This window comes from Anas platyrhynchos, chromosome 7 (genome assembly GCF_047663525.1).
Source record: "Anas platyrhynchos isolate ZD024472 breed Pekin duck chromosome 7, IASCAAS_PekinDuck_T2T, whole genome shotgun sequence".
NCBI classification, from domain to species: domain Eukaryota; kingdom Metazoa; phylum Chordata; class Aves; order Anseriformes; family Anatidae; genus Anas; species Anas platyrhynchos.
The window spans coordinates 1,876,164-1,888,632 of NC_092593.1; the positions used below are offsets into that span (position 1 = coordinate 1,876,164).

A 12,469-nucleotide genomic window follows, 5' to 3' on the forward strand; every position below is an offset into this window, starting at 1 on the left:
TTTTTTCTGAATATCCCATGGTTTTACGTTGAGGCTCCTGCGCACAAAAGCCAATTTACCACGGTTCCAGCTTCTCTTCCACAAATGAGGTTGTGCAAACTTCACGTTTTCTGTGGGCAGCAGCTTTTTGGGGATGTTGTTTCCTGCTGTGCTCCCAAAAGCTGAAACCTGCCCACTCCTAACCCTGCCTGGGGCCTCCTGCTCGTCAGCCAAATCCTCTTTGCATGGCAGGAATGACTGCCACACACCTCACTCCTGCAGCACAAACCATTCAGTGCTGGCAAATTCTCCTCCTTACTTCTTACTTACGTGTAACAGTTCTCCCCACGTACCTCTCCTCTTTTCTAACACTGGCACTGGTGAGATAAACACAGGAATATTTCTGCTTGGGGCTGCAGGACTCGAGCAGGGCTGGTTTTACCATACCCATGTGCCCATGCCTCATGGAGCACACGCAGCACACCTTTGGTACATGAGAACAAAGCCCACCTCCTGTGGCTGCAGGCATGCACGTGCAGGAAAAAGAAAAGATAAGCAAATTTCAGAGACTATGGGAGGTCACAGGGACAAGAAGAAGCACAGGGTGAAAAGAGGGGAGAAAGATGGGCTAGGACCACTGCAACAGAAATCTGCTCTAAGAATCAAAAGCTTATCATATATTTAGAATGAGATTTAGACATAAATGTTACAGAATACTATATCTTTCTCTTAAATCTTTTAAAATCTTCTTTTTCAGCTCACTGCATTTTTCTCATTTTTACTTTGTTTTTATTATTTTTAATTTTTTTTTTTTTAGCTGCACAGCGATCAAGGAAGAGCCTGGAGCCCCAGCTGAGGCTGAAGGCAGGTTCCCTGCACCCGGCCACCCGAGAGCCACCTCACCTGTCCTCCTTTATCCTGGCCAGCAGCGGCTCGAGCCAGCCCAGGGTGCACTCGCAGTGCGCATCCAGGAAGGTTATCACCTGCCCCGTGGAGGCTGCTGCCCCCCGCAGCCGTGCGCGGATCAGTCCTGACCTCTGCTCCATCCGAATGATTTTTATGGAGACTTCCAGCTTTTTCACGTAATTCTCTAGTGAGGTCTTCAAAAATTCTGCCAAAGATAATTGAAAAAAAGAAAAGACCAAAAACCACATTATTTTAGCTGGGTTCAGCAACTCCTGAGGACTCCAAATCTACCTGCAGAGTGTCTGTGTTGTGCTCAGGCGTCCAAGGGCTGCCGTGCATGAGCGCTGCCATAACCCAGGAAATGCATTTGGACACATTTATAGTTTATCTGAAGACCAAGAGCAGAGCTACAGAGGTTCATACTGCAACTTGGTTCAACGCAGCCATGGAAAACAGTCTGTGCAGACACACATAATTATCCCAGCACCTCATGGCAACATCACAGAAAAAAAGATTTTTAAGTAAGTCACAATCAGTTTTCTAGAAATAAGTCAACAATCAATACTGAGTGTAAAATGATTACGCTTTGCTACAGCTAAATACAAATATTTGATGAATTTCACCATTTGAACCCTCTAGAACTCCTAAATTTGTTGCTTTTAGAAAAATTACTTGGTCTTGCACAAGGTGAAGATGTTTACGGTTCCATCCATTCCATTTACAGGATACAATTCCATTTCCAGATAATATCAGTTTCACATTTCACAGCTTTATTTCTAAGCACCGATTTAAAAATAAGGTTACATTAAATTAAAAGGGACAACACCAAAAGAAATGAGCCACAAATACCAGCTTATCAATAGGGCAGTAGAAGGAAATTGGCTCAGCCTGGACATTCAGTAAAACCTGAAGCACAGCACAGGGCTCCTGAGAGACAGCGAGGGAGAGACAAAAAGAGAGAGATGGAGAAGGATTCTGCTGTTCGCAGCAACGTGAAATGAGAAACCATAGTGCAAAACAGGACTAATGAAATTCTGGCTAGGAGCACCACACACAGCCTTCCAGCCTGATAACCAACCTTCGTCTCTGTTACTATCTGAAATTGTATTTTAGCTCTTGCCTACCGATGCAATGGTGCAGCATCCCCAAACGGCGCTACAAGGACACGGGAAGTGCAACTCCTCCCCGCAAACACCCACCTCTCTCGCTGGCATCATCGACCAGGATGATTTCAGCAAGCAGGTGATGAGGCGAGCGGTTTATAACGCTGTACACCGTCCGAAGCAAAGTGCTCCAGGCTTCGTTGTGGAACACGATGACTACGCTGGTGTTCGGGAGCTCGTCAGGGTAGACTTTTGTCTTGCACCTGCCAACACATACAGAAAAAACAGATAGAAAGGGTGAAGTTAATCTTTAACAAAATCCTAAGGAGCTCTACCAACAGGAAAGTCTCAAGGAAAAGGGGCTCTAAGCCTGTTGAAGAGGATATATTGCAAACCAGCTACTGATCTCTTCATGCTCCCAAGGGAGAAGACCAAGAGGCAAAGGGACTTGTAAATTCTGTTTTCTTGCTAAGAATGCGTGGAGAAGCCCCCAGAGGTGGGGCACCACTGCACGCACTGCCCACGGAGACACAGGGCTCCTCGCTCCCACGTGTTTCTGCACCCAGAAATCAGCATCCGGAGCCACAGCCTGAGCACTTCTGGCACCTCAAATGCAAAAGTTGGCTGCACACATGATGAGGTGCAATTAACATATAGCATATCAAGCAGATAACAGGCTAAGTAAGCCTTTTATTGTGACAAATCCCAAATCCTATTATTTCAGATGCACACACCTCCGAGACCTTCCCATTTTCAGTGGCTTCTTGAGAAGAAGAAAAAAATTACTATTTTCCAGAGCACTCTGTATGCCCATTCAGTGCAAGAACAAGCGGCGAATATCTCACCTATTTTCTGAAACTGCAGAAATCAAGGCAAAGTGAACAACAGATACCAAACACAGCTGATTTTACGAATGCACATTAGAGTTATTTGCTTCCTATTGAAGTCAATCCAGAAATCTGCTTATTCTCTCCAAATCTGACACATTTCAAAAATACAAGCATACCTCCATCCATCTGTCAGCACAGGTCAAATCTATTTAAACACACTCAGTATGGACTGTTAACCATGGTGACTTAAAATAGTTTCCACTACTTTATTTTTTGATATTTCATTGTTTTAGGATTTTATAGCTCTAACCATGATATTATTACCATGCTCCTAACGCAGGAAGGCACTTCAAGCACAGATAGGTAAGCATGTATTTGCTTTCTTCAGCAGAGGCATACACACACTAGTGAATTAACCTGTACATGAAGGACGAATAAACTATGTATGGATTTTAGTGCATATTCTTCATAATACCGCAAATTCAAAACTTCACCAAAAAAATCTAAATTAATGAATTATTTACTAGCATTTACATACTCTGCATTCTCTGTGACACAAGCACAGTGTTATCACTTTTATCTATATTATTTGGAAAATCAACCAGTCCAGCAAATGCAATACTTCCTTAGGAGAAGCCTCCTTAGCACATCAAACTTCTGTATGAAGAGCCATGAAACAAATGGCTAAGATCCCTAAAGAAAGCTCAGCTTGTCCATAAAGTTTCTTTCATAAACATCATCTACCATAACAAAACTCTCTTTAAGCTTTTCTTCTGCCTCATTGCCATTAAAATGGGGCTAACAGTAGCTATCCACATATATATAAGCACATATATATGTGTGCACACGTACGTAACAGTCTTGACATCCTTTTGATGAGCACCACCGGAGTTTGCTTGTAAGCATCCCACCTTTGCAACTTCAGCCACCCGATTAATTATATGTCTAGACATCAGCTATGATTTAGATTCAAAATTCATATTAAAAAAGTTTGTAACTCATTAACCTCCACGTCCACTGAGGTGTCTAAGAGTGCAAGCTTAGCGGAACAATGTGTCCAAACCCAGACATTTCGAATTTATTTATTTCCAAAGCACACTGAAAGGGCATATACAAAGCTGGCATAAGCCTGATTGGCCCATATTTCACAACAATCATTTTAATTACATTTAAAACAGATACAATTTTGGAAATTGGAAGAGATACGTTACATAAGATCATGTTTAAAAATGTTCAGAAATATTCACCAGCAGTGAAACGACAAGAAGAGAAGGAACAGATCCCTCCTTGTTTGCAGCTTAACGCTAATTTGGTAGGACAAGTGGAATATTAAGGAACAGAATGTTTGTCATCAGGTAGTGTTTGCCAAGATCTCCAGAATTTTAGCCATCGTTCTGGTTATTCTCCAAGGTACGTGAGGGTACCCAGAGAAGCAAAGAGCTAGGTAAGTTCAGGACATTTTTCAAGAGGTTGCATGTCCTGCGTTTTGCAGCAGAGCCATCTAGATGATAACAAATCTTGCCATGAAAGCCTGGGAGCAGCATCCTTGCTGCACGCCCTTCAGAGCTTCCACAGTGACCACATGAGGTAATGCACCATGAAGGCAGGAATCCCTCTCCTGGCACTACCGAGGGCTCTCTGCACGCCCCTCCTTAGTCTCTCAGACAATTACACGGTGGGATTATCCTCCCTGGAGGAGGATTATTCCATTTCCAAACGAGTTCATTCTGGCGGGATGCTATGTATAGTTTCTCAGCTACATCAAGTGATGAACTGGGATTTGTTGATATCTGGGCTGCTCATCAGAGCCTAAATTAAACCCATACACTTTGTTTAATTTGGGTCATTTGCTTTCAGTAGAAAATGTAAATGCCGGTACCTTGTCTGCATTATAGCATAAAATCCATATTTCATTAGATGTTATTGCAGCACGTAACCTGCCCAGAGCAGCCCTGAGCCCAGCCTGGGCAGCGCAGCGGGCCCCGCGCTGACCTCCACCCACAACACGCAGCAAACCCAGGAATCATGAAAACCGGGGCTCTGCAGCGAGTTTAACTTCCTCCTGCTTTCTGGGAGCTTCTGGAAAGCTTTCTGGGAGCTTTTTGGGAGCTTACACGGCACCTCTGCCGTGTAGGGCAGAGGCCAGGGGCAAGGCATCGCCCAGGCAGTAATGCTGTGAGCAAAGGTAAATTTGGGGGTTGTCCATGTTTGTGCTCTAGCTATCAGAAAGGGTTTTGTAAACATTTTTTGGGCTCCCTCCAAGTCTTTGAACATCACAGATTTTGACAGCCTAAGTTATTGAGGCCATCTGATGATGCCAGCCACTTTGGCTCCAAGAAAAACACGAAGCACCATGGCATAGCAATATCTTACACTCACCTTAAAGACCTGAGTGCTGCAGGGCAGTACTGCTGCTGCCATCCCATGCCCATCCCCAGGACAGCTTCATCCCCGCCAGTCCCCGTCCCACCCCTGCCGCACACCTCTGCTGGTGTTCCAGCCAGCACACACCCGCTGAGCACCCTGCTCACACGGAGCTGTTTGTAAGCGCAGGGAGGATAAAAACCTTCCACTTCCCGTTACCGAAATAATTACAGTGACTCACGCTGCATTTTTCCTACTTCAAAAATACACCGCGCACTGACGAAGTGATAAATAAGTCATCTGCTCCTCACACAGCTATCAAACACAAGGACTCCTGCTTTGCCTCCCCTCCGTTATTTACAATGCGTGCTGATTGTTCAACATGCACCAACACTGGAAACACGTTCCCAGAAACATTGGTTTTTCTCATGCAGTCATCAGATGTTACTTTATGAATACACATGAAGTAAATACAGCTGTTTAAATGCGAGAAAAACACATTTTTCAAGATCAATAACATGGAAACAGAGTGAGACTCTATTTACCATCTTTCCCGTTGGCAAATTACGTGCACATGAAGGGCTGCGCTGTGATTTTCTCTCTTGCAGAATTGTACCGAGGCTCTCAGGAAGCAACTCAAGACAGAATAGTCATGCAGAAAAGCAAAAATACTTGGAGGAAAAAAATGAGAATATAACTATTATATACAACTTGTTATGTAGTATTTTTGATATGATGCAATGGGGAACAAAGAACTATGGTAAATATATCTGGTTTATATGCCTCGGGGGATTTTCATGATTATTTAGTCATTACCTTCTGGTGCTTTGCATCAGTGAAAATGCAAAACATGAAAATGCAAAGGAAAGGCTTGTCATGCTGAACACTGGCACGACCCCTCTTGCTGCAGCTGTGCCACGCCGAGCCAGCCCAGCCCTGCCGACCACCCTGCTGCAGGACCGTGGCCACTGCGGTGCCACCAGCACCAGCGCACGCAGCCTCTCCGGGAGCACAGCAGCAGGATGCACCCTCATGGCTCTGTCCCCATCAGTGCCAGGGCAGGGCAGCTGTCTCACACAGCTCAGGGACAGGTTAGGAAAGAGAAACAGGAGGCAGCCCAGGAATCAGGGATATAGAGGGGTTATCGGCCCGATACAGCACGGGGATCCCGGATTGCAGGCGCAGGCAGACCGAGCATCCAGCAGCAGTGCATGCCGCAGGCTGAGGTAATAGGAAGAGAAGAAGGATGAATGCACCACTTCCCGGTGCTGAATTAATAAACCCTTGGCTTGCCACACGGTGCAGCCTCCGTCCATTTTTAATTCAGATTCATGTTCTCATTAATACTACATGCGCAACTTTTCATCCAGGTATCCAGCACGCGTTTATTTGTACCACCACGTACGGACACACCTATGCAGATATGAAGAGGACTTGAACAGTGCCCATTAAACCCCAGCTGTGACCGACCTGCCAGGTGCTCGCAGGGGTTCAGCAAGGTGGGTGGACGAGGCAGAGCTCTCCTGACAGCCCTCGGACAGCCCTGCCACACACACCTCTTCCCCTTGCAGCTCTCCACAGCCACCACCTTATTGCAGCCCATCTCCTGAGCCTCCCTGCAGCTCATGCAACCACAAGCCATCAGTTCATCCAGGGCAGCCATCGCGCCTCGTACCTACACTGCCACATACAACACAAGGTCAGAGCTCTAAAACTGAGAGCAGTATCAGGACATGAGAAAAACTCGCTCGTAATTTAACAGAAGTGCACCGTAAGCCCCATAACGAAGAATGGCATAACCAGAAGCGATGAATTTCCCATTATGCAGCAAGTTCATCTGCAGCACTGCCTGCTAAAAATGACAACGCTGGAGTTTATTTAACTGCCAAAGCATCAGAAGTTATACGGCAAATTAAATCAATAAACTCATCTCTGTATGGAATGGTTACCTTCCAGTAAGCTTAATTCTCTGCAGTTTTATTATTATTGTCTTAGTGTCACGTCCAGGTATGTCATTTTGCCAAGAGCGATCAACAATTACTTTACACAAAATGAAAGAATTCACCTTTAAATAGGTTATCACATTCCCAAAGTGGTTTTCCTTCTAGGATGAATCAATATTGAATTAATATTTAAATAAAGGGCAAAGAAGAAAACAGAAAGAAACGTCATTAATTTTTAACACATACTAGAACACCGCCATGTATTTAAATGTGTTCTTATTTGGAAAGAAGGATGTGTCACATGCCAGTTCTGGGGAAAGAGCTTACCACTTCCCAAGTGAGCTCAGGGAAATTCAGATATTTATTTATAGGTGACTTGGGCACTGCTCTTTGGTCGTGCTGCTGCCAGGCACAGTTGGGAGGCAGGCGGTGCAGGGGGAGCAGCACCGCTCGGTGCTGCCTGTGGGGCAGTGGATGTTGGATGACCTGAGCCGGGCAGATCACCGCCTCACAAGATGCCAACCCACATTAATGGGCATTGATTATACACCAGGCACTTTATGATGCTTTATTCCATGCTAATAGCACATAAGGAAAGTTGTTTGTGCTCTGCTGTATCAGGCTTTCAAGCACACAGCTATTGCGTTATTCCAGGGCGGTAGCGCTGGTATCCACAGAAATATTCATAGGTAACTGAATTTGAAGTAATTTCATCTTGAAACAGGCTTTAAAAATGTAAGGAATGGCACAGTTCAGTTCCAAAATATTCCCACAAGCCAACAGCTTACTCCATGGTCAGTAATAAGAGAGGGCCACTTCTGGTTTCCCTCCTGGAGAAGGACAACCAAAAGCTCCGTCTCCCTTTGGCAAAAATCACCACGCACCTCACACCAAGCTAAATGCAGCACTGGCATAGCACAGCCCTCCACGTGTGCCTGTGGAGAGCTGCATTTGGGGAATGCCCCAAGCCACAAACCTTCCCTTAAACGCCGGTAACCGTGCCGTGTTCAGACCACCGCTGCTTGGGGTTTTGGTTTTGTTTTCCAAAAATCACACTTTGGAGTATAAGTCAACCACTCACGGCAAGCAATAATTTATTCCTGGGTAAGCGGTAACTTTGGGACTAGAGAATCCTGTGGCCTAAATACAGCTCCCTCATACACAGCGTGTGTGAGGTCTGTCAGGTACGGAAATTCAGACTGCTCTAATGAAATACATGGTACAATATCACGAACAGAAGAAAAGACTGAGCGCTTGAATTCCCTGCCAGAATCGGAGAATTATTTTCAGCTCAATTTGTCATTTCTCCCCCCTGCCATGCCCCACGTAAATGCTAACACGGTGGGAGCTGCAGAAGGGTCCATTTCTGATGGCCGTGCAGGGAACCAGCACTCAGCCAGGAAAACAACGCATTGCCATGGATGAGATCCTGCTGCCACGTCCCAATACACACCGCTTTAAACTCTGCTTTAATAAATTCACTTAAATTGCACCAGCTCCTATTTTAAACTGAAATTTATGCAAATAAAAGGTAAATAGGAAATAACTGAAAAGGAATTTATTTCACTTAGAGGAAAGAATTGTGCCAGAACCGCATCCACATTGCCTTACTGAATGTTATTGTATCAAAATACTCCAAAGCTAATCGAGTCTTACATCCAGCAGATGAAAGACGTGAAAATCTCATGAAAATTGTCTCCGGTATGTCATTACAGAGTATAAACAGGTTTGCACTTTGTAGGAGCGAAGACCCTCCAAGCGCCCCTTCAGCTACCTCTGTTCATCAGGCTTTGGGAATAGCCTGAACAGCAAATATTCCTTGGGGGTTTCAACCCCAAATTCTGCTTCAATATTTTAAAAGTTCCTTCTGAAGTCATTTACTAAATGCTCAAAGTTCTTTTTATGTTTGAGGAAGATCATAACACAACACAGTATTATTATTATCATAACTATTACTATATTATAAGCAAACAACATTGCATAGAGGATGCTTTTTCAGGGGACTTTACTACAGACCCCTTATTTCTTTCTCTACTTTTTCCAATTAAGAAAAAAATTTAAGATCTGCCAGTCCTAAGTACTTCACCCGTCAGCTGAAGGGATTTTTACATTACCCTTAAATGGAAGTATCAATACCTCCCCAAATTTGAAAATGCTAGCAATTACACGTGGCTTGCAGCTCAATTCAGGACAAGTCTGTAATGGAAGTTACAATTGATCAGATGAGGCTTTCTGCGATGGCTTTTCATCGTTAATTTTGTTCCATTTCCATCACCATTTTTTATTTTATCATTGCTGAATCCTCTTTGAAATTCACCAGGCTAACCCTCCCCTACTTCTTAAGGTATTTCCCAAAATACTTTAGCAGGTATTAACTTTGGGTCCCAAAACCTTTTACTTGAAACATTTCCACAGACCGCCTTGTCTGTCACAATCTGCCTGGCGCTGCTCCTGCACCCTGCACTGCCCAGGGACCCGCTGGAGCACATCCCGAGCCAAGCCCTGCACAACTGGAAGCCCAGAAGCCAGCTCACGGTGCCCGTCCAAAGCTGGCAGTTTCCCTTACAGCCACTTTTTGTTTCAGCGAAGCCACAATGCTGCGATGTGCACACCTGCAGTGCCAAAGCCCCCTGCATAGTGCTGATAAAGCTGAACCAGGGATCCTTAACGCCTTTGCTGTCCACGTTCAGTGCTTGACGATCCGGCTGTAGAAGCATCTATCACACTGCATGGTGAGATGGCATTTACTTGCCCCACTCCCTGCCCTCTTCAAAACAAAACAAAAAAAAACAACAAGCATAACCATGTGTTTTAACCACTAAGGGCTCTTATTTTAGTAAAGAAACTATGATCATCTGGTTTCTTGCTGCCGAATATAATTTTGCAGGCTGTTCTCACTTCTCAGTTGAACCTCGAGGCTCATCCCCACGTCTCCCTAACAGGTACATAGGAAAGCTGAACCACAACCGGCTGGGCCAGCGGCAGCAATCACAGCATCGGCAGCCTCCGAGCCCTGCCCGGCAGAGGGGACGGCCCTACATGAAGGAAGCAATTTCATGCTTCAGCAGCCCTGTGCTATTAAAGCAGCAAATTGGGTCTGAGCCGCTTCCCAGGGTGGATGCTGCTGCCGGAGAGGGACGGGACCGGTCTGGGGGTACGTGGGGGTGCTGCCCTGGGGCTGCTGCTGAAGGAAAAGCAGAACTGATACAAGATCATCTAGCAGAAATGTGCATATTTTGCATTTAAATACTACATATCCTCCTAAAGTGCATACCGCATGAGGACTAGCACCTAACAGTTCAACCCGTCATTGTTATGTCATTTAGGGTATTTGCGGTAAAATTAGGAACATGCTTATCCTTGTAATGCTTACATGCTTATCCTAAAAAAAGTTTTACAAGACAAGCAAGCCAGGTAAATCAACATCTTCAATCAACCCCCTTCACAGCCCCCAGCACCATCCCCATCTCCAAGGCTCTGGGGACAAGCTGCGTGCCCCCTGACCTGCAGGCGCTGTGGGCAAGGAGCGGTGGTAAGGGGCCACTGGGGCTGGCTTCCAAGGCAGGCTGCAAATTCTTGACTAGAAGGAAACTGAGAACAATACCTGCCAAATACCATTACGGTCCTTGCCATAGGAACTAAATATCCTTCATTTTATATAAACTGTTAAAGTGTTGATTAATATCCAAAGTCACTTGAAACCATCAATAAAGGAAATAGCTCTTCTTTTTGATCCTGCCTTAGAGCAATTTTTCCATAAATATCATTCTTTACACTTAAGTAGAATGACTTTTGGGGTCTCTCCAGTGAGGCCACTGCCCTAAGCTGACAGCAGTCCTCTCAGGAACTGAAATTTGTTTTCAGCTACTTTACAGCTAAGGAAGCAGGTCTTTTATTTCCTATGTCCCCATATTAACTGCCCAACTCCAAAGCAGACTGCAGAGCACATAAAGCAGCACGCCAACGAGAAGCAGGTTTGTATTTCTGGAAGTCACGCTCTCTGGAAGTTCTCTGAGCAAAGGACATCTTCAAAGATCCCCGTGTATCAGTGTCTACAAATAAATGCCACCACTAAGCACCAAGAACTTGGCCAACAGCCCGGAACGCTTGCCCAGCCTCCACACGCGGTCCTTCCTAGCAGCATTTCTGCCACTTCTGTGCACCTCCAGATGCAAAGCAGCTTCATCCAAGTTCAGATCAACACCAGTAGGCTACTTCGATTCCAACTTGTTGTACAAATACACCCTACTGAGCGTTTACATGTTCTGCTCTCCTTCCACGCGGGCGCTCTGCCGGCGGTGCGGGATCCAACACCTCCCCTTTGTGTCCGCGGCTGCTCTCCCACATGCAGCAGGCTCCACTTGGCACACGCACAGCATCCTCATCTCTGCATCACTCCCTCCTTGCCAAAACCACAAATAACTAGTTGTCACTCTGATAAAGTAATTGGAAGAAAGGCACTTTTTGCTAGGCAGTAGTGGCGTGAAGTAAAGCAAACTGCTGGTGTTGAGCGGGGCTCGCAGGAGTGATCCCAAACCCACCTGAAGAGGTGCTCCTGCAGCTCCGGCACGCTTGGTAAAAGCTAGGGGTCTCCAAGGGTAATCAACACAACACCACCAATCCATTTTTAATTTCAGTAGCGATCCTGTCCATGAGAATCTCATGGTGGTGGGTACTGTGAACTAAAATGAGAACTACTTCTCATTTTTTAATCCTAACAAGCCTTCAGCTAATTTATGCATTGGGAATTGCCTTCGATCTTGTACAGATTTACCTGCTTGTACCCTCCTCCCCACCGGCAGTCTCCCCAGGTAATCACCCCCCTCCCTGCCCCACGTAGGCAAAGTGGAATAATGGCTGAATCGTCATCTAAAAATAATTTCTAGCTGAAACTAATTATGCTTTCTCCCTGACCTTTCTTGTTCATGGGTGGTTTATAGTTTCTCTATGCATAACTTTATACTCACAGTAAAATCTTAAAACATAAATTAGCTTTTAATTACATGAGCAGTGGGCAGACAAAACCTGGCACTAAAGGAACTCGTGTACTTTAACCACGGCAACGGAGAGCTGGGAAAAGCACTAATGCAACACTTGATGGTGCAAGACAAATGGATTAGATGCGAACATCACAAAACACAACGATGTGCCCTCCCTTATCAGGGCTAAATCGGATGAAGAACATATAGTGGCCTTACCAAAAAATCAAATCAAAGCTTCTTGCCCAGGAACAGAGAGTTGGAGGCACCCAAGGACTTTCACAGATACTCACAGGCAGTGATTGCTAGTTTTACACCACTCCTTTCAGGGCCTCGTTTTCCCACCCCATGACCGTGCATCACGG

General features: G+C 45.3%; 1 protein-coding gene across 6 annotated transcripts in view; it reads right to left on the minus strand.

Annotated features, from left to right (window-relative positions):
* Positions 1 to 12,469, minus strand: part of GALNT13 (polypeptide N-acetylgalactosaminyltransferase 13) — a 110,532-nt gene that overhangs the window by 53,862 nt on the left and 44,201 nt on the right. For all 6 annotated transcript variants that reach the window (XM_027458445.3, XM_027458444.3, XM_027458447.3 and 3 more), the window contains 2 exons: positions 2,085 to 2,251; positions 883 to 1,090 (listed from right to left, as the gene is read on the minus strand). In XM_027458445.3, the coding sequence (XP_027314246.1) occupies positions 883 to 1,090; positions 2,085 to 2,251 (375 nt within the window). The remainder of the gene's footprint in view (positions 1 to 882; positions 1,091 to 2,084; positions 2,252 to 12,469) is intronic.